The sequence below is a fragment of the Carassius carassius genome, chromosome 36 (assembly GCF_963082965.1).
Source record: "Carassius carassius chromosome 36, fCarCar2.1, whole genome shotgun sequence".
Lineage (NCBI taxonomy): Eukaryota > Metazoa > Chordata > Actinopteri > Cypriniformes > Cyprinidae > Carassius > Carassius carassius.
This window is the reverse complement of record NC_081790.1, coordinates 13,267,958-13,293,555: the sequence shown is the minus strand read 5'-3', so window position 1 is coordinate 13,293,555 and position 25,598 is coordinate 13,267,958. Positions and strand designations below refer to the sequence as shown.

Here is a 25,598-nt window from a genome sequence, read left to right as displayed (position 1 = left end):
ATTTTATACTACTGTTTAGAAAGAAGGCATTCAATTGTTCAAAAGTGACAGTAACATTAACAAAAGATTTTAAATAAATGCTGTTTTTTTTTTTATACCTCATTCACCCAAGAATCCTGAAAATAAATGTATCCGTGGTTTTCAGACAAATATTAAGCAGCACAACTGCTGAAAATTCTGTAATTTAAATTTATTTTAAAAAATATAAAAATAGAAACCACTTATTTTAAATTGTCATAATATTAAACAACATTATAGAATTTCTTTATTACTTTTTTTTTCTAAAACCTTATCTTGTTAATGTTTTATCAAAAAACGTTTGAATGGTAATAATGGTAGCTTTTGTACAACAAAGGAGCAAACTTTATTGTGTGTATTTTCAGCGGTTTAATCTTGGTGCACAGCTCTACTACAAAGTCATGGAGTCCATGCTTAAATCGGTAAGCCTCAATAAAACATTCAATCATATTATTAGTCATATTTTTTTTTCTGGTGGTAACATTTGTACTGTTTTTAGGAGGAGAAGAGATTATCTGTACAAAACTTCAGGTGAGAACAATATGAACATCATCTCAGATCATTAACCATCATTTATCAGATCATTACGGCCATAAATAATCTGTGGTTCTGTTATGAAATATAGATTGACAATAAATCATCTTACTTCCTTTTTCAGTAAACTTCTCAACGATGCAGCGTTCCATACCTCATTGCTTGCATGTGCCCTGGAAGTTGTAATGGCAACATATGTTGGTAAGTGCTTGCCATTTACACTTTTACAACAACTCAAATTGTTATCTAAAGCCTTTTTTAGCTTCAGTTTATAGATTTTATTTAAGATAGAACAATCTTGTACACATTAGCCACACATGTTGCTTCCTTGTCCAGGGAACTCCTTAAAGAATGGAGGTTTTGGCCGCAGCTCAGGGGCCAGCGATTCTGTCGAAACTGATCTGTGCTTCCCCTGGATCTTGGACGTCTTCCAGCTGCCTGCTTTTGACTTCTACAAGGTGATAGAGAGCTTCATTAAAGCCGAGCCCACCCTGAAACACGACATGATGAAGCACCTGGAGCAGTGCGAACACGTTATCATGGAGAGTCTCGCTTGGAAAGCGGTGAGTAACTGTCCACTGCCATTTACGTGGATTATTTTCTTCATTCAGTCACTAAAGCATCTGTTTAGCAAGCCTTCAGTTTTAGTTTAGCTACTCTGCAACATGGCAGAGTGATCCTATAAATGTGCATGCGCTTTGGATGTTTGGGTAGGGCTGTGACGGTTGCCATGACAACCGTGTCACCGCGGTGGTCGGTTGCTACCGCGGTTGTCTACTGCCACCCGCGGTAGTGCACGTGACGTCACAAACTCTATAGCAAGCATAATACAAAGTTTTGTATATAAGTGTAACTGTAATAGTTGCAAATTCTAAGTCTATGGTAATTAACAAATTACCTCAAACACAGCGTTTCCTTTAGATTGGCAGATTTGAGCGCAGGAAAATACAGTTTATGCATTCAGCAAATTAGTTTAGTGTTGGGCGATGGATCTTGTTGGGAAAGCAAATACCACATCACCGATCTGGAGTCATCTGCATTCATGTCACCCATCAGCGCTTGCACAAGTTCTCGTGATCGCAAACGCTGGCTGGTCAGGTTTGGTGAGGCTTTCTCCAAACTGGCCAATGCAAACGAGACAGCGATAAATAAAAGATGGTAATAAGAAATATGCCAACGGATTCCTATTTCAAAGAGAGCGCGTGCAGATGAGGAGTTAGCTACTGAGCTTGCTTGGTGGCGGAAAAGTAAACCGGACGCAACACAACCGCGTTGCGACAGGTTTAGTCTGTCTAGTGTCTATACAGGACATTTGAACTCTGTGTCAGTACCTCACAGACCGGACGGGGGATTTATCATGTCGTGTTGTGCTGCATCCAGTTTAGCATCACTGATTATAATGAGTATTTTGTCGCACTGCGTCGCTCGCATCCGTTAGACAGGGTGCATTTAACTTTCTTATTTAGGCTACTTTCTTGTAGCCTAAATAAGCATTATTTCTTTGATATTTATTTTAGTGTTTTGCAGGCGGCGTTCACTGACAGAAGTGCTCAAATAAACACGAACTGACGAGTTAAATAGGATGTGTTAGATGAGTGATTTCTAGACGTGCATACATATGAATATATCCTGTATATAATATATATAAAAATATATTACATGCATGCACAGTTTAAGTCAGCTTTAATCACTGTTTTTTGGTAATTCCATGAATTAACTGACCACGACACTGCTTGCATATTAGTTTATTTCGCAGTGAATGGCCATCCCTGCCCCTACGTTAAACTGGAAAAAAATGATCGCCTTCGTTAACAAGCAAATTTTGACACTAATGTTATATATTTATTTATTTATTATTATTTAGGTTTTTTTTTCAAACACCGTGCCACCGGCGGTTGTTGGTCCATGACTACCGCGGTGTTAAAAATCTGCCACCATCACAGCCCTATGTTTGGGCTCAGAAAACTGTATATCAAAAGTTTAAACTGATATGGTTTAAAACGCATGATATCAGCATGATAGACATGATAATCAAAAACAAGCAGATATATTTTAGCAGAATATATGAGGTAGAAGCTATAAAGGCACAGCCCTATTCTGAAAAAAGGGGGCAGAGAACAACAGCTCATTTTCATGTGGCATGCGCCAAAAACAGCGTGTTTCTGCTTCCACTCAAAATAAGCATGTTCAAAATTATATAATACAGGATCTGTGGGGGATTTTGAGCTGAAACTTCACAGACACATTCTGGGGACACCTGAGACTTATTGCATCTTGTAGAAAGGGGCATAACAGATCTCCTTTAAATGATGTTTAAAACTTTTCATGCTTCATTCCTGAGCACCTCATTGACTAGCATAGCACTGCCTCTGCTGCTGGTCGGCCCTTTGTGTACCAAACTACTGGAAAAGTAGTAAATAATGGGGTTCAGGCAGCAATTAGTGCTGGCCAATGAGAGCACTACAGGATGAAGCACTTTCGTGACATGAGCCAGGCCACAGCTGTGCACAAGGCCCACCTGTGTGAGAGTGTAACCTAGCAGATTGAGGTGATAAGGGGTAAAGCAGATAAAAAAAAGACAACCAGGACCCAGTAGATGACGGTGAGTGTGCGTCAGTGCTGGATCTTTCTGCGGTGCGGCAGCCTGCGGAGCACACAGAGTATGCTACAGTAGCTTAACAGCAGGAACAACGTTGGCAACACGTAGGCCATTTGCACCAAGCCCAGAGCAGATAGGATTATGTTACGGTGGCGTTTAGAAGACGGATCCAAGAGGCATGACTTGTGCCATCAGGATGCTGTCGAATACAGAAAGGGCAGAGTTAGGCTGAGTGCCAGAACCAAGCACCAGATCCCAACGCAGAGTATGCGGGCGGTGCAAACCTTCCTCAGATGCTGATGTAGAGGGTGAACCACGGCAAAGTAGCAGTCCACTCCAATACAAACCAGGAAGAAGATTCCTCCGTATAGGCTGATATACTTCAGCGTGAAGGTTAGCTGACAGAAAACACCTCCTGGAGACCAGTTTTTGGTGAGGTTGGAGGTAGTGGCAGCTTTGTTGTGATTAATAATAGATGCGCAGGGGGAGGGAGATCAAGAAGAAGATATCCACAGTGGCCAGGTTGGCCATGTAGATGGCCGTGCTGGTGAACGTCCGAGGCACGTGACAAAAATGCCACAGTGCTGTGGCATTGCTGAATATGCCGAATATCACGCTGTGGGAGATCTTGTAGTAGGTGAAGCAGTAGCTGGTGTCAACCGTGCAGTTGGCTTGAATAAATATGTATGTTGCATTATGGAGATCCATAATCAGCTTGGCTGGCCTTGGTTGCATCAGTCAAAACCTGCTTCTTTCAGTCCAGAACCAAATGAGGAACCTGTCTTTGGCAAGAGGGAAAATAGCTGTATGGTTATACTGTTACTAAAATTTTGAACTATAATATAAGAGGTTTCGGGCACCATGGAGTTAGACTTTTATTAATTTGGTTACAATCCAGGAGCCACCTCTTCATATAGCCACCTCAACGTGTAGAAAGAAATTTACAAAGTTACAACTTCCTCTTCATGTAAAGCGAACACATGCTCACACCAGCCAGGGCAGCTGTGTCTATATGACCTGGGTTTATGAAATGGAAATGTAAAGTGATTGATTTATGACAGAGGAGAACTTCATTTAGAAAGCAGTTGTTTCTGCCAGTGAAGGATAGGCCTGTCACAATAACAAATTTTGCTGAACGATAAATTGTCTAAGAAATTATCGCGATAAACGATAATATCGTCGTTCTAAGACCAGTTTCAACTAATATAATGATAATGGCATAAAAACGCAGGTACACCTTTTCAAAGATCAATAAACTTTTATTTTATTTTATGGCAGTTTCAGAGCAAGAAATACCAACATGTTGACTTTGTGTGGCTTAAAATGAATTAATTTTGTATGTTATATTATGTGTGTATGCCAGTTAGGGATGCTCATATTGACCGTTTAACAGTTAACCGAAAGTAAACATTTTGACAGATGAAGGAGCTTGATGAAGGGGCCATTCACATATCACGTCTTTTTTTGTGCTCAAGTTCGTTATTTCAAATGCAGTATGCGCGCTCATAATGGAAGCGATGCGATAGTTTTTTCCAGGTGTTTCCGCTCCTATTTAAAAACATCTCAGCTGTTCAGAATGATGCAAGCGCTCCAGGTCACGTGAAAAGAACCAACTCAATCCGCTTCCTTCGGGGTGAAATTAACCTTTGTTTTTGAAAAACGGGGTGCACCAAAACACTGCAGAGTTTTATTTAACTTTTCTTCATAAATTGTGTAGCAGAGTTACATCAAGGGTTTTTCGGTGGTGGAAATCCATTACTGATATTTCCTTGTTGTTACAGATATCGCAGCTGATGGATGCTTAGCAACGACAGACGCCTCAGGAGCGCAACTGCATGAGCACTTTAGAAAAGGAGAAAACGAAGCGTGTGTGTGTGTGTGTTAACTGGGCGCGTTGACACGCAACCACACGCCTACAGGGATATTTAGCTGAGCAAGCCAAATGAAGCGAGCGAAAATAAGGCCAATTTCGACAGAAAGGGCAACGAAGTTACTTGCAAAATATGTTACGCGGTATTAAAATGAAGTACGATAGTTGTTCAAGTAGCTGTATCACTTGCGACGCAAATAGTGTTGTCACGGTACCAAAATTTCAGTATTCGGTACCGATACCAGTGAAAATCCACGGTTCTCGGTACCAATTTCGGTACCAAAGCAAAACACAAAAATATGCTAATTAAAAAAAAAATCACTTTTTATCACTAAAAATAAAACCAATGCCATTCTTTATACTTATTTACAATTGTGTTTAAAGTTCTTCTACAAGTAATATAATTATGAAAAACAGTTAACAAGTTTCACCCAAATTTAATTTGTCTTTTAATTTATGAAATTTAAACACATTTTATTTTTTGGTAAATAAAGGGGATTTGCTATTAAAATTAAAACATGGAAGAAATATTGTGTGATTAATTTTTAATTAACAGTAGTAGCAGTATCACATACATTTTACAAAATAATAGTAATATTTCTAGCACAATGCCTTTATGTAAAAATGAATTTGTAATGAATGCATATTTGTCATTTATCTGAACTTAAGACTGGTGGTGATGCTTAAGATATTTTTGTTCATTAAGGGTTTCTGTAAAAAAAAAAAAGTAATAGATCATAATAATTATTATTAAAAGATAATAATACTTCTAATTCTACCATACTAACAATGTACAACGCACTATGGATTGATGAGCTGCTGGGTTCATGAATATTAATCACGTTGTCTGCGTTCGGTCGAACTGATTTGCTGAAATCAAAACAGGGACGGTAAAAGATGAGCGCCAGCCAATGAAATTGACATTTGCGCATTAGCTCCGCCCACTACCGGAGAAACCGGCATATCTTCTGCTTGTTCGAAAATATGAATAATTCTAAATTAACTACATTATTTTGACAGGAGAAGACAAAAAAGAATATAGTTTACATGTAGCATGTCGATTCAGCGTGGTAAGACTCTCGCTCTCTCTCTCTCTTTGCATGTGTGAGAAACAGAGCTATCAGCAAAGCGACGGCGAGTCGTGCTCCTTCACACAGAGTTTACAGTTCGGCAAATACGTGCGTCTATTGAGATGAATTGAAAAGTACAGATCGCTTGATGGAGAGAGAACTCTGAAGCGCTCAGTCAGTGTTCAGCGAGTGAAAATATATCTGCGCCAATCTTATAAAAGCCTCGAACACACACACTGGCGAGTAAAATCTAAGAATTGATTAGCCAATGGCTAACAATAGACATAATTTACTCGCCCTGAGTAAAATTTATTCACATATGCGAGTGATTTACTCGCAATGTAGAGGCTGTTTTGACGGTTTTCCGTGAATACCTTTAAATTGACACTGGTTTTACTCAAATGAAACGGTAAAATGCTTGTGAAGTGACTCAGAACAGTTCTGGTGATGTATGTCCTCATTATTGCAAGTGTCATGCGCTTCAGTCTATGTAGTAAACAAACCATTCATTCATTCATAGAGAGACATGCACGCAGAACATGCAGGATGCAGATTTCAACCAACTTTTGCGGCTTAACATTTACAGATACTGGTCCATATGGAGATTTGATTTGATTAATTTATGCTAACTTTGACAAATTCCATGACTGTCCATATTAAAATGTAAGTTTCATTTTCATGACTGGATTTTGAGATTCCGTCCGCGTTTTCTGCTTTGCGGAAATCATAGCGCTGAACCGGGTTTGAACGGGCCCTCGGTACTACCGGTACTTAAAGAAACCTGGTACCGTGACATTTACATTTATTTAGTACCGACTTGGTACCGAGGTACCGGGGCTTTTGACAACACTAAACGCAAACATCCACAAGCAAATGAAAGGCGCTATAAACTCACCATTTTGCTTTATTTCTTCCATCTTTGGCTAAATCTTCACTCTGATCTCTCTTGGTTAGCTGAACATGCTCTGTTCACTCTAAAGCTTGTTAATTAATTTTTGTTTTTGGAACAAACTGAATTCACATTGTTTGATAAAAATTGGTGATTTACAGAACACTTAAAAGGACTTAAAGATAAGGTCAGTTGACGGGAAAATGATACTGGATTTTACATTTTAATTTACTTTGATCTTGTACAACCTTTTTTGGTTTCCTGTGATATCTTGTACATTGCAGTTGCAAATTCAGCTGATTTCTCAGAAAGATTGTGTTATGTAAATATGCAAAAATCACTTGTGAGCATCACTGAGAAGCATTAGTAAAAATGTTAAACTATAAAACCAAATTTGTAATGTTTGTCATATGCCATAATTTTACAGCAAAATGAATTTATGAAGTATAGTTATTTATTTTCCAGCTTGTTGAAAATTTTTATTTTATAAAGGAAAAAAAGTCAACTTTTTTTTTTTTTATGGCATTTTGACCCCTTTAGTAACTTGCTTTCACTTGTATGTCTCGGTCCAAAGAGGTGTTGTGCTTTCTAGCTGGATTTGTCCAGGACCGTGTATGTTTTGGCCTATTTAAATAAGCACTACACTGGAAATATTAGTTGGTCTATATATGTCAGAAAATTAATCTGATTCAGTGAACGATTTCCTCACCGTTTTCTCAGAATCAAATCTTGACACATCATCACAGATATTCACAGGCAGTATCAGATTCAATTGTTTTTATCTTCTTATGTTTACTTTAGTTAAAGGGTTAGTTCACCAAAAAATGAAAATTATGTCATTAATAACTTACCCTCATGTTGTTCCAAACCCGTAAGACCTCCGTTTATCTTTGGAACACAGTTTAAGATATTTTAGATTTAGTCCGAGAGCTCTCAGTCCCTGCTTTGAAACTGTGTGCACGGTCTACTGTCCATTTCCAGAAAGGTAAGAAAAACATCATCAAAGTAGTCCATGTGACATCAGAGGGTCAGTTAGAATTTTTTGAAGCATCGAAAATACATTTTGGTCCAAAAATAGCAAAAACTATGACTTTATTCAGCATTGTCTTCTCTTCCGTGTCTGTTGTGAGCGAGTTCAAAACAAAGCAGTTTGTGATATCCGGTTCGCGAACGAATCATTCGATGTAACCGGATCTTTTTGAATCAGTTCACCAAATCGAACTGAATCGTTTTAAACTGTTCGAGTCTCCAATACGCATTAATCCAGAAATGACTTAAGCTGTTAACTTTTTTTAATGTGGCTGACACTCCCGTAAACAAACCAATATCCCGGAGTAATTCATTTACTCAAACATACACTGACTGAACTGTTGTGAAGACAGAATTGAAGATGAACACCGAGCCGAGCCAGATAATGAACAAAAGATTGACTCGTTCTCGAGTCAAGAACCGTTTCTGTCAGACGCGTCCAATTCGAGAATCGAGGAGCTGATGATACTGCGCATGTGTGATTCAGTGTGAAGCAAACCGACACGCAGAGCGTCTGAACCGAACTGATTCTTTTGGTGATTGATTCTGAACTGATTCTGTGCTAATGTTATGAGCGCGGGTAAACCGAAGGCTTGCAATCATCGCCAATGACGTCATTACGTAGAGTGCAAAAGAACCGGTGAACTGTTTTCAGTTCAGTGTTCAGTTCTCTCTTCACAGCAGTTCTGTCAGTGTACTGTTTGAGTACATGAATTACTCCGGGATATTGGTTTGTTTTAAAAAGGAGTGTCAGCCACATTAAAAAAGTTACATCAAGTAATACGTTTGCGAACCAGATATCATTGAACTGTTGTGTTTTGAACTCGCTCACAACAGATACGGAACAGAAGAAAAGGCTGAATAAAGTTGTAGTTTTTGCTATTTTTTACCAAAATGTATTTTCGATGCTTCAAAAAAATTCTAACTGACCCTCTGATGTCACATGGACTACTTTGATGATGTTTTTCTTACCTTTCTGGACATGGACAGTAGACCGTGCACACAGCTTCAATGGAGGGACAGAGAGCTCTCGGACTAAATCTAAAATATCTTAAACTGTGTTCCAAAGATAAACGGAGGTCTCACGGGTTTGGAACAACATGAGGGTGAGTTATCAATGACATAATTTTCATTTTCTGGTGAACTAACCCTTTAAGGACCTGTTATAGATGGAGAACCCTGACACGCATGCCATCTTTGCTGTACCATTTGCACACATGCCTTTAAAGCCTTTTAAGGTCAGTCTGGAAGTGGAACCACTTTCCAAGTTAATTCAAAGAAATCCTGCTGCTAGTGGCACACACAACAAAGATACTATTTTTTTTGTGTGTGTATCTACCAGTTTCCTCTGACTATGCATTTTATTTATAACCAAAAATGCATTTTAGGTAGCATAGTCACAGTTTCCTTATTTCATGAGTTCTGACATTTTGTAGTCTGAAACTCTGTCCTATTTTTCTGTGCATTCAAGACATTTTATTAAGAAATAAATTACATTTAATTGAAATTTTGTTCATTTTATTGGCATTTACATCCAAAAAAGAATAACATTTACAGTAATCACTCTCAGAAAGGTTGTATTGGCCAGGATTGCACTGGCTCATTCAATTCAGGCTCCCGTGTGTGTGGCAGGAAGATCACATGCAAAGCCTGCTGCCTATCGCATACGGTTTAAAATGCCCTTTAGAGGTATGATTTGAGTGTTTGTGAGCGTAGCCCCCGGGCATGTGATTGCACAAGAAATGCAGTGTGAGTGATGGTGCAGGGCTCGTTCAGTCCTGTTATGTGCTCCAGAAATGCAGCTTTGATTTGAGACATTCAGTTCCTGCATCGTATGTTTTTAAAACTGATATTTAAAAATAATAAAATAAGATATATATAAAGAAATAAAATATAAGACATAAATATTTATTTTTAGAAGAAGAAAAATACAGCTTGAGCTATTGATGGGAAAATCTCTAACTGCATATAAGTGGCGCACCCTGCAGACCTGTTCGTCATCAGCTTAATTTCTTACATTGACGAACCTTGATATAATCAATAGACCAAAGCCCACTTAATGTCATCGTTCTCTGAGTCACTCCCTTTTCCTCTTACTGTTTGTCCTCAGACTAAACGGATATAATGGAATTTGTTTACCTTAATCATGATTTGGCTTGGATGACAATACAAACTGTCTGAATTGCCCAGGAATAAACAGGAAATGACACATGGCAATATTTTATCTAAAAATGTTTATCCCAAATGTCACGAGGGACTGGCAGTTTTGCTGAATATTACTATACATAAACTAGATGTTCATTGCATGAATTCATTGAAATGTAAAACAGAATAAGGGACTTTGTTTAGATGGTAACACTTTAAAAAAGGTTCAATTAACAATTAATTCAGTAGATTATATGGGGGGAAAAACAATGAAGAACAGCATTTAATTTAATTTCTATATACATTTTGTATAGGTTAAGTGTATTTTGAATGAGCATTATTTAACTTATAGTTATTTGTTAAATAAATGAACCTGGATTATTAAATGTTGTAAATAAAATATAAATTATTAGTTAATGATACATTTAGACTTTTTCAATGTAAAGCAAGAAAGTTTAAGGTTAATTTAATCTGTTGTTTTGAAATGTATCACTTTGTACAGAAATACTGATTTTTCTTGTCAGGTCTCAGTAATATACGGTTCTAATACAATTACAGGTTCAGTAATGGTAGTTGAGTTTAGCCTTTAAACATACATCCATTCTAGCACCAAAATGATACTTCATAGTTCTGCAAGTTCAACAGTCTTCAGTTAGTTATTAGTCAATATTTCCTCTGCCAACCAATTGCTAAGAGTATGTCAGATGAGAATTTAATATAAAATGGGTATAAAACAATTTGTGTCTGGTTATATTGTAGATTCTTTGTTGAATTTAACAATAAAAGATTTACTCTTCGAATCACTTCTATTAAAACTGTTGTCAATTGTGTTTTTGTGTTCAGTGTAAGACTTCCGTTTAATAGAGTTCTGAATCGTCTCGGAGGTGAAGTAATAGATCACTGGGTCAAAGCAACAGTTGGTTATGGCAATGCAAAATGCAATCGGATAAATTGTCCGGACCACTGTCTCCACGGTGCAGCTTGTAATAACCTGACTCCGGACCAGTGTGTAAATGACCAGATTGACGTTGTACGGAATGAAGCAAAAACAGAAAATGAGCAAGTGCACAACAATCATCCGCAATATCTTAGCCTTGTTCAGCTGCCCTCCACGGTTGATGCTCTCTGTGTTTCGTAAGGTCTGTAGGACCCTCATGGAGCAAAAAAAGTTGATCATCAGTGGAATCAGGAATCCCACGGTTACCATAAGCACCACAATTTTTGATACCTTGGACTTCCACTGGGAGTTGGAGTATTTTTCAAAACAGTAAACTGTGTCGTTTGTTGTCGAAGTGGTGTCCATTACGAAAGCTGCAGTTAGGCCTGCCGACAGCACAAACACCCAGATCACACCGCAGGTGATTATTGCTTTGCGCTTGGTCCTCAACGTTCTAGATGCAAAGGGGTAAACGATCGCCAGGAATCGGTCCACGCTGATGCATGTAAGAAAGAGGATGCTGCCGTACATATTGGTGTAGAATACAGCCACTGAGAATTTGCAGAGAGCATCGCCGAATGGCCACTGACCGTTAATAAAGTAGAACGTCCTGAAAGGCAAGCTGAAGACGAAGAGGATGTCTGAGACCACAAGACTCATCATGTATGTTGTGGTCTCGTTGCGCATTTTAAGTCTGTAAACAAAAATGTACATGGCCACCATGTTCAAGAGCAGCCCAAGAATAAAGACAATACTGAAAACGGAGCTGTATAACAGGTATTTAAAGCCATCTTTGGTACAGTTTATGGTTGAACTGTTTTCAGTCATTGTCATTGATTGGAGTTTGGCTTAAAAGGAGTCAGAGAGTCAGAACAAAAATATGAAATTCCATGAAGATTCATGTAAATGTATACAAATCCAGTGTGTATACATTTCACAAAGGGGCCAGAAGAAGCTCAGATGTTGCGTAATCCTACTGTAAAAGTGCAAAAAACACATGTAAGCATTTGCATGAGCAAACCACATTAGATTACCTTCCTTTTTCCTCTCAACAAGGCATGGTGAATGCTTTGCGTGTGGTTGAATAAATAGCCGTCTTGTTTGCCAGCACAGAAAGTTGGTTTTTAGATGTTTGTTCCAAATTACTCAGAAGATTCTTGACCTCAGTTTTGAGCCTTTCATGAAAGGAGGATCCATACCGGGTTGAAGATATTCTTCATGAAGAAGAGTAACGTGAAATTTCCACCGACCAGCCTGGTTTCATTTCAGCTTCTTATTCCTTTTGTTTGGCTTCCCATCACTGTGTGACTTGAGGCGTGATCATCTTTGTCTCGTCGAGATCTTAGTCATAGCCTGTCACTTTGTTGTAGTCATATAAGGCTTTTAGAACCCAACCTGCTGTTCAGTCTCTGGTTTACAGAATGAGTTTTTCTTCATGTGGAGGACTGGAAGGCAGACGATAGGGTGGGGCTGGTGTTAACGCACCTCCTCTTTATCTGTTACTCTCTCATGCACACACCAGACATGAGAATGAGTTGAATGTAGAGTTCACATTGGTTTTAATGTTACTTTTAGAATCATGGTTGACTATTATAGGCAATGTTTCCGTAATATTAATCACACATGCAGACATGGTTTTATGTTTACATGGAACGATGCAACATGTAAAAAGTCATTTTACATGTAATTATGTTCCCACTGGATGCAACAAATGCCTCGTTTATACTGGATTTTAAAGTTTTTGTCTCGTCCCTCCCGGAGACGGCATCACTGTATGATGAGGGGTGTAACATTTCCGTCACACACTTGAGGAATTCAGCCAAACACAACGTACAGGGTAGCTGGCCAGTCAGAGCACACCTTTGCTTTTCAGAAAGATGAGCTTTGTAAAAATCAATGCGTTTCAGAAAGGTGGGGCATAGAGGAGCAACAGTGTACAGTATGTGGAAAATAATGTTTATTGAACCTTAAATCACATAAACACATTTCATTACACCAAATACACAAAGTAATGTTCTTTTTAGCAACATCATATGACCCCTTTAAAATCAATGTGAATCCAATTGTGAAAATAAGGTTTTTGGGAAAGTTTCTGTTATAGTCATAAATTGAATTTTGTTTTGTTTTATTTTGGGGCCCTTGATTGTTCAGACCTTTGCTAGAAAGTGGGTTGTCATTTTTGTTTAGCTTTATATATATATATATATATATATATATATATATATATATATATATATATATATATATATATATATATATATATATATATATATATATATATATATATATATATATATATATATAATTAAATATATATATATATATATATATATATATATATATATATAATTAAATATATATATATAATTAAATATATATATTTAATCTGTAAAGTGTCTTTGATAGATTAATATAATTCGTTTTTAACTTTATTTAAAAATTATATAAGTGATATTAAAATTACATAGTGTTCAAATGAAATTACAAACAGTGCCTTATTCAGTATAGCGCACATTGTATCCTCTAATCAGTTCCTCTTTATGAGGCGCTCTCAGTTTCGGATCAGTGATGTAACTCACCATCTTGTTCTTCTTGCAGGGCTCCCCGCTCTTTGACCTCCTCAGACAGTCTCGTGAGGAAGGACCTGGTGAACAAGCAGAGCCCCCCGCAACACTAAACCAACCCCTTAATCACAACCACACTGCTGCTGATCTGTAAGTCATTCCTCAAAGCTAGAGCTGTGCGATTCTGTACCACACAACATCCTGTTAAAAGGGTATAGCGTCAAATGTTAAAGACTCAATTCCTGTACTACATACCTTTGATACTAGAACTAATTTAAATTGAGGAATCAACAACTTGGAGACCGTTTCTTCCACTGTTTTTACAGGATGCTGCACATGCAGCCGTGACGTCTAAAATTAATTAGGGTTAAAGAGAAGTTCCCCATTCTAACATAGGAAGTTATTGCATAACCAGTGCACGGGAAAACAAGATCAAAACAAGTTAATTTTGCCAATGTGAACTCGTATTTAAGATCAATATCTTAATAACGCGTTCAGTGTGTCACTCTCAAAAATGAGGACCTTACCCTCATCCTTTGACACAAAATACCTCAGTGCCGATTAGCAATGGGTTTAGTTTAAATCTTCATTTAAAACCGGGTTTAAATTTTCTTGGATTACTACACGATTTTATCTTGTGATTTGACACTTTAAAAGGCCCATTTTAATTAAAAGGAAATGTTTCATTTGTTAATTGGTGTACATAAGTCTGATTTTCAGAGAATACTTAAGCTGGTAGATATAAAAAAAAAAAAAACATATACAAATTAATTTGAGTTTATGCTGATAATAAAAATGCTTCTGGGGTTTTGGGGCCTATAATTGAGTTTTTTCCCAGGAGAGATAGTTTTTTAAATAGCTGTTGTGTAATTCAAAGTCAGATTAGTCATGGTTCAGTGTATTGCTGCACCATAAGATTAATGTTTCAATGGGAACTTTGCGTGAGAACAAAGTGGCGTGATTTCTTTTAGGATGCAAACAAGGAACCAAAAGTCTGGGGTTTTTTTAGGTTGCAAACAAGCTCATACGTTATTAGGCCCAGCTTGCTATGCGCTCAGAGAACGCCTGTCTGTGAGCTGTGGTTAGTCTGTGGTATATAGATGTTTCTCTGAAACAAGCTCAACCACTTGCATATGGTCAGCCTCATATGCTAGTTTTGTGCAGTGGTTGGAAACATTTATCATTTCAGTTTATGCAAATTCATGATGCATTAATATATGCAAACTGTTGACTGTTTTAAAAAAGCTCAACATCCCCTTTGAAAACAAGTTTCAAACAAATTATGTACGAGCAAACCAATATTTTAAGTGTTTTGCTGCTAATCTTCCCCTCCAGTAAGTTAACTCCCAAAAACCACTGTGACTGGATCATTGATCATAAGTTAAACTCAGTGACTGAATCATTCTTTTCAGCTGCTACTTTTGAATGAATCTGTTGAAGCTAAATCTAAAGACTGAATGTTTTGTTCACCTCAGTTTTTGTAAAGGCTACATACAGATTAATGTTAAGTTGTGTGTGTGTGTTTGTTACATTGTGTTAAATTGTAATATTTCACAGTATTACTGTATTTTGTATGTTTTTAAGACTTCAAAAACTTTACACAGCAAAACAATATTTTAACCACTGACATTAATCAGCTCTCTCATTTTTATCTCCTTTTCATTGGCAAAATGTGAATGTAATGTGTTTAACTTCCTCACCTTCCTCAGGTATCTGTCTCCCGAGCGGCCGAGCCGTCAACCCCCAGCAACAGAGTCCGAGCCCCCCGCACCAGGCACCAAAGCACTCCGTTCAAACTCTCTGAGCCTCTTCTACAAAAAATGTAGGTTAAAGCAAAGCTAACATTCAAATGCAGTGAGTTATGAAAAGAATATTTTAAAGCTTGTTTTGTATGGATGCTCCGATCAGGGTTTTTGAAGCAGAAAGCAGTATCTGCTGATACGATCACTGATACCACCTTCTTTTTTTATCATTTGTAACTATTTAATGTGGTACTCCAATCAGGATTTTTGAAAATGGGGGGAATTCCCCTCTTAGGTGACTCTTGTGAGAGGGGAAGCAGCACGGAGTCTGCTACTGATCCTTGTTTACCACATACACAATCCATTACACACAGTTATCCATTATTTTGATTTCATGTCTAAACATTATCACTGAAAATGCTTTTCAACATTGCAATTCTTTTTTTCTCAGTGCAGTAAATCTTTCACAGACATGTTTAAACAGTAAATATAAGCAACACATAATTTTCAATGCTTTTTAATTTTGCATTTACTTGATGTATATATTAAGTTGCTCAAGCAATTGGCAAAAAATTTAAAGTATTTTTCTTACATTACCACAAACTTACCACTGTCAGAAATAGTTAGCTCTGCTGTCTTTTCTTTTGCATTTAAATCTTTATTACAAGCAGTCCTGCGGTTCATAAAAAACTTTTGTTGTGCTACCTTCACGAGTGCCATCTTTTATTGACTTCTTGTTTATCTAAAAGTGCTCTTTTCCTTTAAACCTAGCCAAGAAGCCATATGTGTTAGTGAAACACTAATAATATCAATAATATGCATTCAATAATATGCATTCATGGTGTACATAGAGCATGCAAGTGCTGAATGGTTAAACACTGGCAAGAATTAAAAAGAAAAGCAATTTCTAATTTAAGTGACGATGTGACACTGCCTTGACTGTGCAAGTGACAATTCCTGTGTCGACTGTTCAGCGTGCAGCTCGCTTGTAGATAGAAGTGATATGTTGATTTGAAGCCATTTGCATATTTTGAGAGAAAGAAAGGAGCGTGTTCTCTTTGATTCACTCCTGCTGTTTGTGAAATTACTGAAGGTTTTCAAATTGCTTAGTTATTTAATGGAAATATATGAAGGTGAGGTACCTGCGCCGGACAGAGCCTGAGATGGTGCCGCTGCATGTTGTGCAAAACCTCTCACGACAGCGTCATAGGCTTGACATGTTTGTTTTTTTTAAGATCAGCCTTTTGGAGACTGCCGATCAATCATCCCATCATGATTATCGGCCGGTAGTGATCAGTTGGAGCACCGCTACTTTTTTTGTTAGTTTATACAGAAGCAATAATAGCATGCCTTAAAAGTAGGGCTGCATGGTATTGAAAAAAAAATCGCATTTTGCGATATTTAGTTTTTCTGCGATATATATTTTGATATAAAAAAATTAAGAAATCACCACATGACTTGAATAGCTCTATTTGGGGAAAAAATGATCAATGATTAGGGTGATTTTGTAGGCGATTAAATCAGCTTATAATATAAACTAATTACAAGCATAGATCAATATAATAGAACAAAGATACAAGTGAAATGAACAGTGTTTTACTTTTTTTCAGGTAAGTCTAATAGTATTCAGGTACAGAAATTGAATAATCAAATTTAAAATAACACAGCAAAGTCTTCACTGTATAAATGAAACCTAATAAATCTACAAAGATTTGTGTTAAAGCTACAACATTTTCACACACATCCATTGTCTTTCTCCATTGTTTACCTTCACCTAAACATAATTTTGCGTGTTATTAATATGTGGAAGTGAATTCTGAGTTCATGTGCATCTGTGTGGCTCTCACTGCAAACAATGCAAAATACTATGAACCCATTAGAAACAGTGATGCTGTCTACACTGGATGCGGTGCGACACTAAAAATTTCTGACAATAAACGCAAGCCGCATTGTTTTTATGATGCATTAAAACAGTTCAGATGATTTGCAAATGTCCAAGTCACATCCAGTGTAAACAGACTTTAGCTGTTGCGGGGCGGAGCAGAGTACAGTGACACGATGTCTGTGTGTGAGCAATGAAAACAATCAGTATAAACATAACTCTGTGTACTAAACATCACACATCCTGCAATGTGACTATTACGGGTGTGTACATCGCGATATCAATGCTGAAACTGTATATCGTGCCGCCCTAATTAATTGAGTTGGTCTGTGTGTGTGTGTGTGTGTGTGTGTATGTGTATATATATATATATATATATATATATATATATATATACGACTGAAAACACTGTTCTCACACCTGCTGACCACACACCCAGAACTTAAGCCATATTTATATACTGTATATACATACAGACACTGCTTTTAAAAAATATATATATATATTTTTTAATGGAGTTTCTTCTGCTCATCGAAGCTATATTTGATCAAAAATACAAAAAAACTGTAATACTTTTATTGCAATTTCTTATATTGGTTCTAATATTATTTTAATATACTTTTAAAATATTTATTTCTGTGACCCAGAATTTTCAGCAGCCATTACTCCAGTCTTCAATGTCACATGTTCCTTCAGAAATCATTCTAAAATGCAGATTTATTATCAGTGATGAAAATGTTGTGTTGCTTAAAATGTATATGTATATTTTCTTTACTTCTTTGAATAAAAAGTTAAAAAGAACAGCATTTTATTCAAAATAGAAATATTTTCCTAAAATATACGTCTTTATGATCACTTTTAATCCATTTAACACATCCTTGCTAAATAAAATTATGAATTTCTTTAAAAAAATAGTAAAAATGTATTGTTACTTTACATTTTTGAATAGTAGTGTATTATTGTAACACAAAATTTCTATTTTGAATAAACACTCTTTTTTTAAAACTTTTTATTTATCAAAGAATCCTGAAAAAAAGTATCACAGGTTCCCAGAAATATTAAGCAGCACAACTGTTTTTAACATTAATTATAAATCAGCATTTTAAAATGATTTCTGAAGGATCATGAAGTGTGGAGTAATGATGCTGAAAATTCAGCTTTGCTTCACAGGAATAAATAATATTTAAAAGTATATATATATATATATATATATATATCCATGTTCATTTTTTTTTCTGTTTCAGTGTATAGGATGGCCTACCTGCGACTAAAAACACTGTTCTCACACCTGCTGACCTCACACCCAGAACTGGAGCCAATCATATGGACCTTGCTTCAGCACACCCTCCAGAACGAGTACGAATTGATGCGAGACAGACACTTGGACCAGGTACTACCAGCGGTTTTATTCATAAATGTTATAATATCCTGCATTTGCGTTTTATTAGCTTTGCCTATGTTCAGCATAATGTTTTAAAAACTCTCCTGCCCGTTTTCTTCTCAGTTGATTATGTCGGCTATGTATGCCATATGCAAGGTGAAGAACGTGGACTTGCGCTTCAAAACGATTGTGACCGCTTACAAAGAGATGCCTAATACTAATCAAGAGGTGAGAGTCAGTCTGTCTTGTGTTCCCTTTTAAATAATGAAATTCTGATGAACATTCAAATGCATTAAGAATTAATCTAAAGTGATATTAAACAAATCATTGTTCTTTTTTTTTCTTTTTCTGAATGTGTCAGACATTTAAGCGTGTGCTTATCAGAGAGGGGCAGTACGACTCCATCATCGTCTTCTACAACCTGGTCTTCATGCAGAAGCTGAAGACTAACATTCTTCAGTATTCCTCTCCTCGGGTGAGGCGCACAGGTTTACCTTCACTGAATCAAACTTTACTTGTATTGTACTGCCCCCTGGTGGCTTTGAGACGTTAAAATGAATGAAAGATTTCACAATAACTTTGGGTTGACCTGAGGGTGTTTGTGTTTGTCTCCCAGCCTCCTCCTCTGTCTCCCATTCCCCGCATCCCCTGCAGCCCCTATAAAAACTCTCCTCTGCGTGTGCCTGGGAGCAATAACGTCTACGTCTCCCCTTTGAAAAGCAGCCGTGTGTCCCCAGTGGTCATGACCCCACGGAGCAGGTCTGTGATTACATTCTGGACCTCGTCTATCACTTTTAGACTCAGAATCTATACGTTTAAAATATTGTCTTTGGACTAGATGCCTTTTTTGTTTAAGATGAGCAATGATGAATGGTGAGTTTGATTTAGTTAGTTTTTTCTTACTGTTAAAAAAAAAAGACAGGATTATGTGGTTTTGTACATGTTTTTTGTATTAATCGTGCTGTATCTTTTCTTTTATGGCGTCCTGGACAGAATTCTTATATCTATTGGCGAGTCCTTTGGGGTTAGTGATGAAAGCACTTAGTAAATGTTCAATCTATTTTAAGTGTGTTCGACTTCATTTAAAACTCTCTCTTTTCATCTGAACAGTCTGCAGACAAATTTCAGAAGATTAATGAGATGGTGAGCAGCACCGATTGGTCCCTCAAGAGGAGTCTGGATGGAGGCTCCGCCCCCAAGCCCCTGAAGAGGTTACGCTTTGACATGGATGGACAAGATGAAGCTGATGGAAGGTAGGATTTATGTTCCTTTTTTTTTTTTTTTTTAGTTATCGCTCCAAGTTTAAATGCAGCGACTCATCAACAAAATGTTTGTTCATTTTTAGCAAATCGAGTGGCGAGTCAACACTGATCCAGAAGCTGGCTGAGATGAGTAAGTTTCCTGCAGTCTTCATGCGTGTCTGTTATCTGAACCGTGAGCTGGATTTCCTAGAATCACAAAGATACTCAAACCATCACACTTCCTCCTGTCTGTGCGTCTTTTTTTGGTTTGTTTGTTTTTTGGTAGTTTTTTGTTATGAGTCAGATGGTGGTGTTTATTATATAGTACGTATTAGGTGGGTTGAATGAACAAAATCCCTTGTCTTGAGTGACTGCATATAACAGTAGTAAATTCAAAAAACAAATGGTTTCTATTTGAATGTATTTTAAAATGTAATTTATTCCTATGCTAGCCAAGCTGAATTAGTGTCACAAGATCCTTCAGAAATCATTCTAATATGCTGATTTGGTGGTCAGTATTTTGGTATTTCTTAATAATTATGTGCTGCTTAGTATTTTTGTGGATATTTTACAAATATTTTCAGGAATCTTTGAATTGAAAGTTCGCCTTTTTCTGCATTCTCACATGCAAATAAGATGAAGTAGTTCTGCTGCACTATTAATTGTAAAGCAAAAACAGTTGTGCATTTTTGAATGCTATATTGAGCAGTCATCCCCCAGGACTGGAACTAGTGTATCATATTATTATGTACTAATATATATCCTGCATGAAAAAAAAAGAATTAAGACTGATTTCTTGTTATGTCATGTTACATTAACGACTCCAGTAATGGCTGGTAAAAATATAGCTTTGCCATCGCAGGAATAGATTACATTTTCCAATGTATTAAAATAGAAAAGTTATTTTAAATTACACAAATATTTCACAATATTACTTTTTGCCTGTATTATCTATCAAATAAATGCTATCTTGGTGTGCATAAGAATTTTTCTTTTATAATCAAGAATGACAAGTCTCATTTCCCAGCTGAATACTCAACAAAAATAACTTATTTTCTATTCTGCGTAATTAGCTTCAGATAGAAGCATTGCAAAATACTGTAATCAAAAGGTGCAAATCATTGTTGAATAATTCATTCTGACGTAAAGGCTATTGCTTTAACATTTGTTCTTTTCTCTTCAGGTTCCACACGTACTCGTATGCAGGAACAGAAACTGAAGGAGGAGTCCGTTAAAGAGCATCCAGAGCCCTAAATAAATCCACTTTATACTCCCTGAAGAAAACCACTCCACCATTGAAAGGGAAACACTGACATGAGGGTTATATGTTGCTATAATTTGGACTCCTCCCCCTGTTTTAATATTTAAGTGATGCACTGCATTTTCTGAAAAAGCACATGTGCTTTTCCTGTGTTAGTTCATTTAAGTTTGTTTTAAGTGTGTGAGGGTCCATAAAGGAGGTTTTATTCTTTTAGTAGTTTGTTGAGGAAATAATGCGACGCATACCTCTTAAATGGACAATTCACTCAAAAATGATGATTCTGTCATTTACTCGCCCTCAAGTTGTTCCAAACCTGTATGAGTATCCTCCTCCTGCTGAACACCTGAGAAGATATTTTGAAGAATGTTTGCAACAAAATAGCTGATTGACTTCCATATTATAGGGGGGGGGAAATAAGTAAAAGGGTGAGTAAATGATGACAGAATTTTCATTTTCGGGTGAACTATCCCTTGAATTGATATGCAGACATGTAAAATTTGGCAAGTTTAGTGTCATATGATGATAATTTATTGTTTAGATTTTTTTTCCCATTCATTTTAAATCTGCCTACTTTTTCCTCATTGTTGTACAAGAAATTGAGATTCACAGGGTGTAAGATCAAATTTCCTTTAATCATGTATTTAAACCCTGCTGGTGGCTTTTCTCATTTCTTAGAGTGATAGAAGTCAATTGAATTAATTTAGAAACTATTATAAATGAGTTGCCGTTTATGAATTATTGAGTTTTTTGGATGGCATTGTTGTGTGTGTGTGGAAGTGCACATGTTTGTCATCTGTCTGACTTTGTTGTTTTTGCTGTTGGATTTAAAGACCGTTTTAGAGCGTTTGTTACTAATATTCAAACAATTATGTTATACCTCAAATGTTCTTTTTTTTGAAAGATTATGTTATGCCCAAAAGTTTTAACAACTGACTCGTTTAAGAACAATGACACGTGTCCTGTTTTGATTCAAAGAAGACACTGGCACCTTTACCTGGCTCTTGTTGCCACAAACTGAGACTGAGCTCATGGTGCTAAAATGATAAATCATGCTTGTTTTTTTAATGAACTGTTTAGACAAGTGTTGGCAGACAAATTTCCAAACCGGTATGCTGTTTGTCAAGCAATGACATGCTCGCAGATGTCTTGCTCACAAAAGTTGTATTTAAAGTTCAGCAAATAATCTCGTTGCGTCTTGCTTTTTTGTGTTTTTAAAACCTGATCACTTTTACATTGGAATCATGTCTGCATCCATGCTTCCCAAAAGTTGTGAAATCATTTCATAAGTGCGTTCCTCTTTAGAAATGATCATGAGTGGAATACTGGAACATGTCTGTACATGAAGGCAGAAGATGATTTTATATAGTTTGTTTACTCAAATTCCCCCTTGCATCATTTATGGTTTTTAATGTACTGTTATCGTCACAAAGGTTCTGCTTTGTCAGCAGTGTGTTCTTTTAAAAGGTTATCAGTCCATCATCAACAGAAGTGCTTGTGCTTGTGAAAGTTTAGTGCAGTGTAACTGGGTTAAATTCCATGTTACATGAGGAAACGAATAAGGGGGACGGTAAAATGCACATTTGCATATGCTTTTGTGGTTTAAAGCTGGTTTGCACCGTTCAAAGTAACCAGTGTTTTGTTTTGCATCTATATTGCTTCTGCCACTTACCTAATAATGATAAGCATTGGAATTTGGACCTTTCATACATGCCGTATATAAAGATATATTCAAAGCATTTATCTACAGCATTTGATAGAACTGCCATACTCAACAATGCAGGTATAAAGACGCCTGCTGTTCTTAGAAGGAAATGAATCGTTCTTTTTGAACAGATTAAAGTGATGATGGGGAGGCCGGTCTTGGGACATCCTCCTATTTCATACCACCTCTAGTAGCTGACAATGCTGTGGTGGTTTGGTTAGTGACAAGCTGTGAGCGCTTTTAGACGACCTGCTTTCACCTCTCCACACTGCAGAAAAGGTAAGATGTTTTTGCTTTTACAGTTTGCTGTGAAATATATAACCGTTAAACTGTGTTCACACACATGTGAGCACTACTGTGGAGGGAACTTTAGAAAAGTAATTAGAGAGATTTATTTTTATTATGACTGGGAATGTGAAGGAGATCGTTCACACAAGACTAGACAAACCTGTTTTCAGGACCCCGCTTATAAAAGTTAAATAAAATGTGAACTGCAAATAGTACATGCAGTCACATTTTCAGTAAAAATACAAAACATGTTCACTCTTAAGAATAAAGATAGCTAAATGTGGTTTTTGCAGTCATGCAATAGAACCACCATGTTTGGGTTCCTCAAATAACCTTTTTTTAAAAGAACCATTTTTTTATTTTCTTTATTACATATTTTCATAATCTGAAGAAAAAAAAATTTCCACTGTGATAACCTGTGGTGGAATGAAAAGGTTTTTTGTGGAACCGTTGATGCCAAAAAAACAGTATCATACTAAGTTAAGGTATAGTTTAATGAAAAATGGCTTCCTTATTCCATCGAAACAAAAGATATTCTGAAAAATGTTGGTGCTTTTTCTGTCAATGCAATGAAAGAATGGAAAAACATTGTTCAAGGTTTGGAATAACACTCTTAAAAATAAAGGTGCTTCAAAAGGTTATTCAAGGGATGCTATAGAAGAACCATTTTTGGTTCCACAAAGAACCAGTCAGTCAAAGTTTTTTTAAAGAACCATCTTTTTTTTTTACTTTTTTGTAATCTGAAGAACCTTCTTTCACCACAGAGAACCTTTTGTGAAACCGAAAGCTTCTTCATATGTTAATGGTTCTTTATGAAACCATTTAAACAAAAAAGTTCTTCTATGGCATTAAGCTTTATTTTTAAGAGTGAACATAAGGGTGTGATCTACCCCTTTAAAAACTTGTTTTAAATCTCTAAAACTAAATTTGTAATCATTCTCCAGGGAAGGACATGAATGCGTCTTTTCCAGAGCTCTCCTGTTTGAGCCCCAACAACACTGATGACTTCAAACACCAAGTGTATCCTGCAGCATACATTCTCATTTTTGTCCTGGGACTCGCCGGTCACGCTTTATCGGTCTGCATCTTCTTCAGCCAATGGAGGACCCAGAAGAGTTTCACTCCAGTCAACTTGTTAATGGTGAACCTGTTGGTCTCAGACCTAATGCTGGTGTCTTCTCTGCCCCTGAGAGTCTCGTACTACATACTGAACTCTCACTGGATCTTTGGTCACATCACCTGTAAACTCATATCATATGTCTATTATCTGAATATGTACAGCTCTGTGTATTTCCTAGTGGCCCTCAACATCTTGCGTTACCTGGCGCTGGTGCGACCGTACATGTACATGCGCATACAGAGGCACTACGTCGCAGGTATCGTGTGTGCTCTCATTTGGCTCTTGATGGGTTTAGGCTGCAGTCCGCTGTTGTTCACTAAGAAAAAAGATAAAGACAAAGACAGTTTTCGGTGTTTGGAGCTGGCAGAAGACAATGTGGATCAATTGCTCCTTATCAACAATGTTACATTTCCGGTGGGCTTTGTGTTGCCTTTGGTGGTTATCATTTTCTCCTCGGTCTTGGTTGCGAGGAACCTTCTGAGGCCTAGTCCTGCTCTCGGTAGGACCAGACCTTGCAGGAAGAAGGCTTGTGCTCTGGTCATCATCAGCCTTGGGATCTTTCTGGTGTGCTTTTTGCCATATCACGTAGTGCGGACAATCTTCTTAATCACAGAGAAACAGGTCCAGAAGCATACATACAAAGACTCATGTGACTATATTTTGGTAGTCCGGAAGGCTGCCGTCATAGCGCATTGCTTGTGCACGGCTAACAGTTGTCTGGATCCTGTCCTCTTCTTCTTTGTTGGGGAAAATTCCCGATCGGTCTTTGCTAAATGGACAGGAGGAAAAAAACCCAGCGCTTGCACTGTAGGGAGAAATCTACAGCAGGAAGAGTTGCATGTTTTGCAGAACTGAATGGAAATGGCTCAATAGATAACAAAGAACAGACCAGAAGTACCTCATTCTTTGGTGTGCTTCTTAAATACAAAAGATGAAAAGGTCATGTTTGGCTGGCCGGCCTTGTTTACACTGGGTTTAGTACAAGTTAGGAACAATCAACAAAGTTTTGATTTCTGCAAATTAATTTTGTTCCATCTTTTTCTTTAAAAAGGCAAAAATTTTGGTTGCAATTAGGCAGTTATGATCAATCTGAATGGGGCTAATCTGTAAACATTAACTAGACTAGTATGCGTGCTAACAGTATTTTTACAGACAAAAATAAACCTTTTCTGTTTAATTTTGTAACTTTGTCCCAATGAGAGCGCAACACAATTAAAATAGGTTTAAGTAGATAACTAATGGCTGCCTGGTTGCACAGACAAAGTTTAAGACTATTGAAAATAACTTGCACAGACATATTGTGTAAGTGTCAGTGATTTGTATCAA

The 25,598-nt window shown here is 37.0% G+C and overlaps 3 protein-coding genes and 1 pseudogene across 3 annotated transcripts in view; 2 read left to right on the top strand and 2 right to left on the bottom strand.

Annotated features, from left to right (window-relative positions):
* rb1 (retinoblastoma 1) overlaps positions 1–21,563 on the top strand; it is a 29,280-nt gene extending 7,717 nt beyond the window's left edge. Inside the window, exons 14-27 of the mRNA XM_059526353.1 lie at positions 384–440; positions 518–549; positions 677–753; positions 889–1,115; positions 13,690–13,805; positions 15,365–15,477; positions 18,524–18,669; positions 18,784–18,888; positions 19,022–19,135; positions 19,277–19,419; positions 19,654–19,684; positions 19,771–19,913; positions 20,006–20,052; positions 21,085–21,563. Of these exons, the coding sequence (XP_059382336.1) occupies positions 384–440; positions 518–549; positions 677–753; positions 889–1,115; positions 13,690–13,805; positions 15,365–15,477; positions 18,524–18,669; positions 18,784–18,888; positions 19,022–19,135; positions 19,277–19,419; positions 19,654–19,684; positions 19,771–19,913; positions 20,006–20,052; positions 21,085–21,155 (1,422 nt within the window). The 3' untranslated portion in view covers positions 21,156–21,563. The remainder of the gene's footprint in view (positions 1–383; positions 441–517; positions 550–676; positions 754–888; positions 1,116–13,689; positions 13,806–15,364; positions 15,478–18,523; positions 18,670–18,783; positions 18,889–19,021; positions 19,136–19,276; positions 19,420–19,653; positions 19,685–19,770; positions 19,914–20,005; positions 20,053–21,084) is intronic.
* LOC132117218 (lysophosphatidic acid receptor 6-like) lies at positions 2,760–4,069 on the bottom strand (annotated as a pseudogene).
* Positions 10,706–12,522, bottom strand: LOC132117217 (lysophosphatidic acid receptor 6-like). The gene has a single exon (XM_059526352.1). It carries the CDS (start codon positions 11,923–11,925, stop codon positions 10,903–10,905), a length of 1,023 nt encoding a protein of 340 aa, XP_059382335.1. The 5' UTR covers positions 11,926–12,522; the 3' UTR covers positions 10,706–10,902.
* Positions 21,564–21,961: 398 nt separating the features above from the next.
* On the top strand, positions 21,962–25,542 carry LOC132117216 (cysteinyl leukotriene receptor 2-like). Its single transcript, XM_059526351.1, has 2 exons — positions 21,962–23,143; positions 24,097–25,542. The coding sequence occupies exon 2, from the start codon at positions 24,105–24,107 to the stop codon at positions 25,125–25,127; it is 1,023 nt and encodes a 340-aa protein (XP_059382334.1). The 5' UTR covers positions 21,962–23,143; positions 24,097–24,104; the 3' UTR covers positions 25,128–25,542.
* The last annotated feature ends 56 nt before the right edge of the window (positions 25,543–25,598 follow it).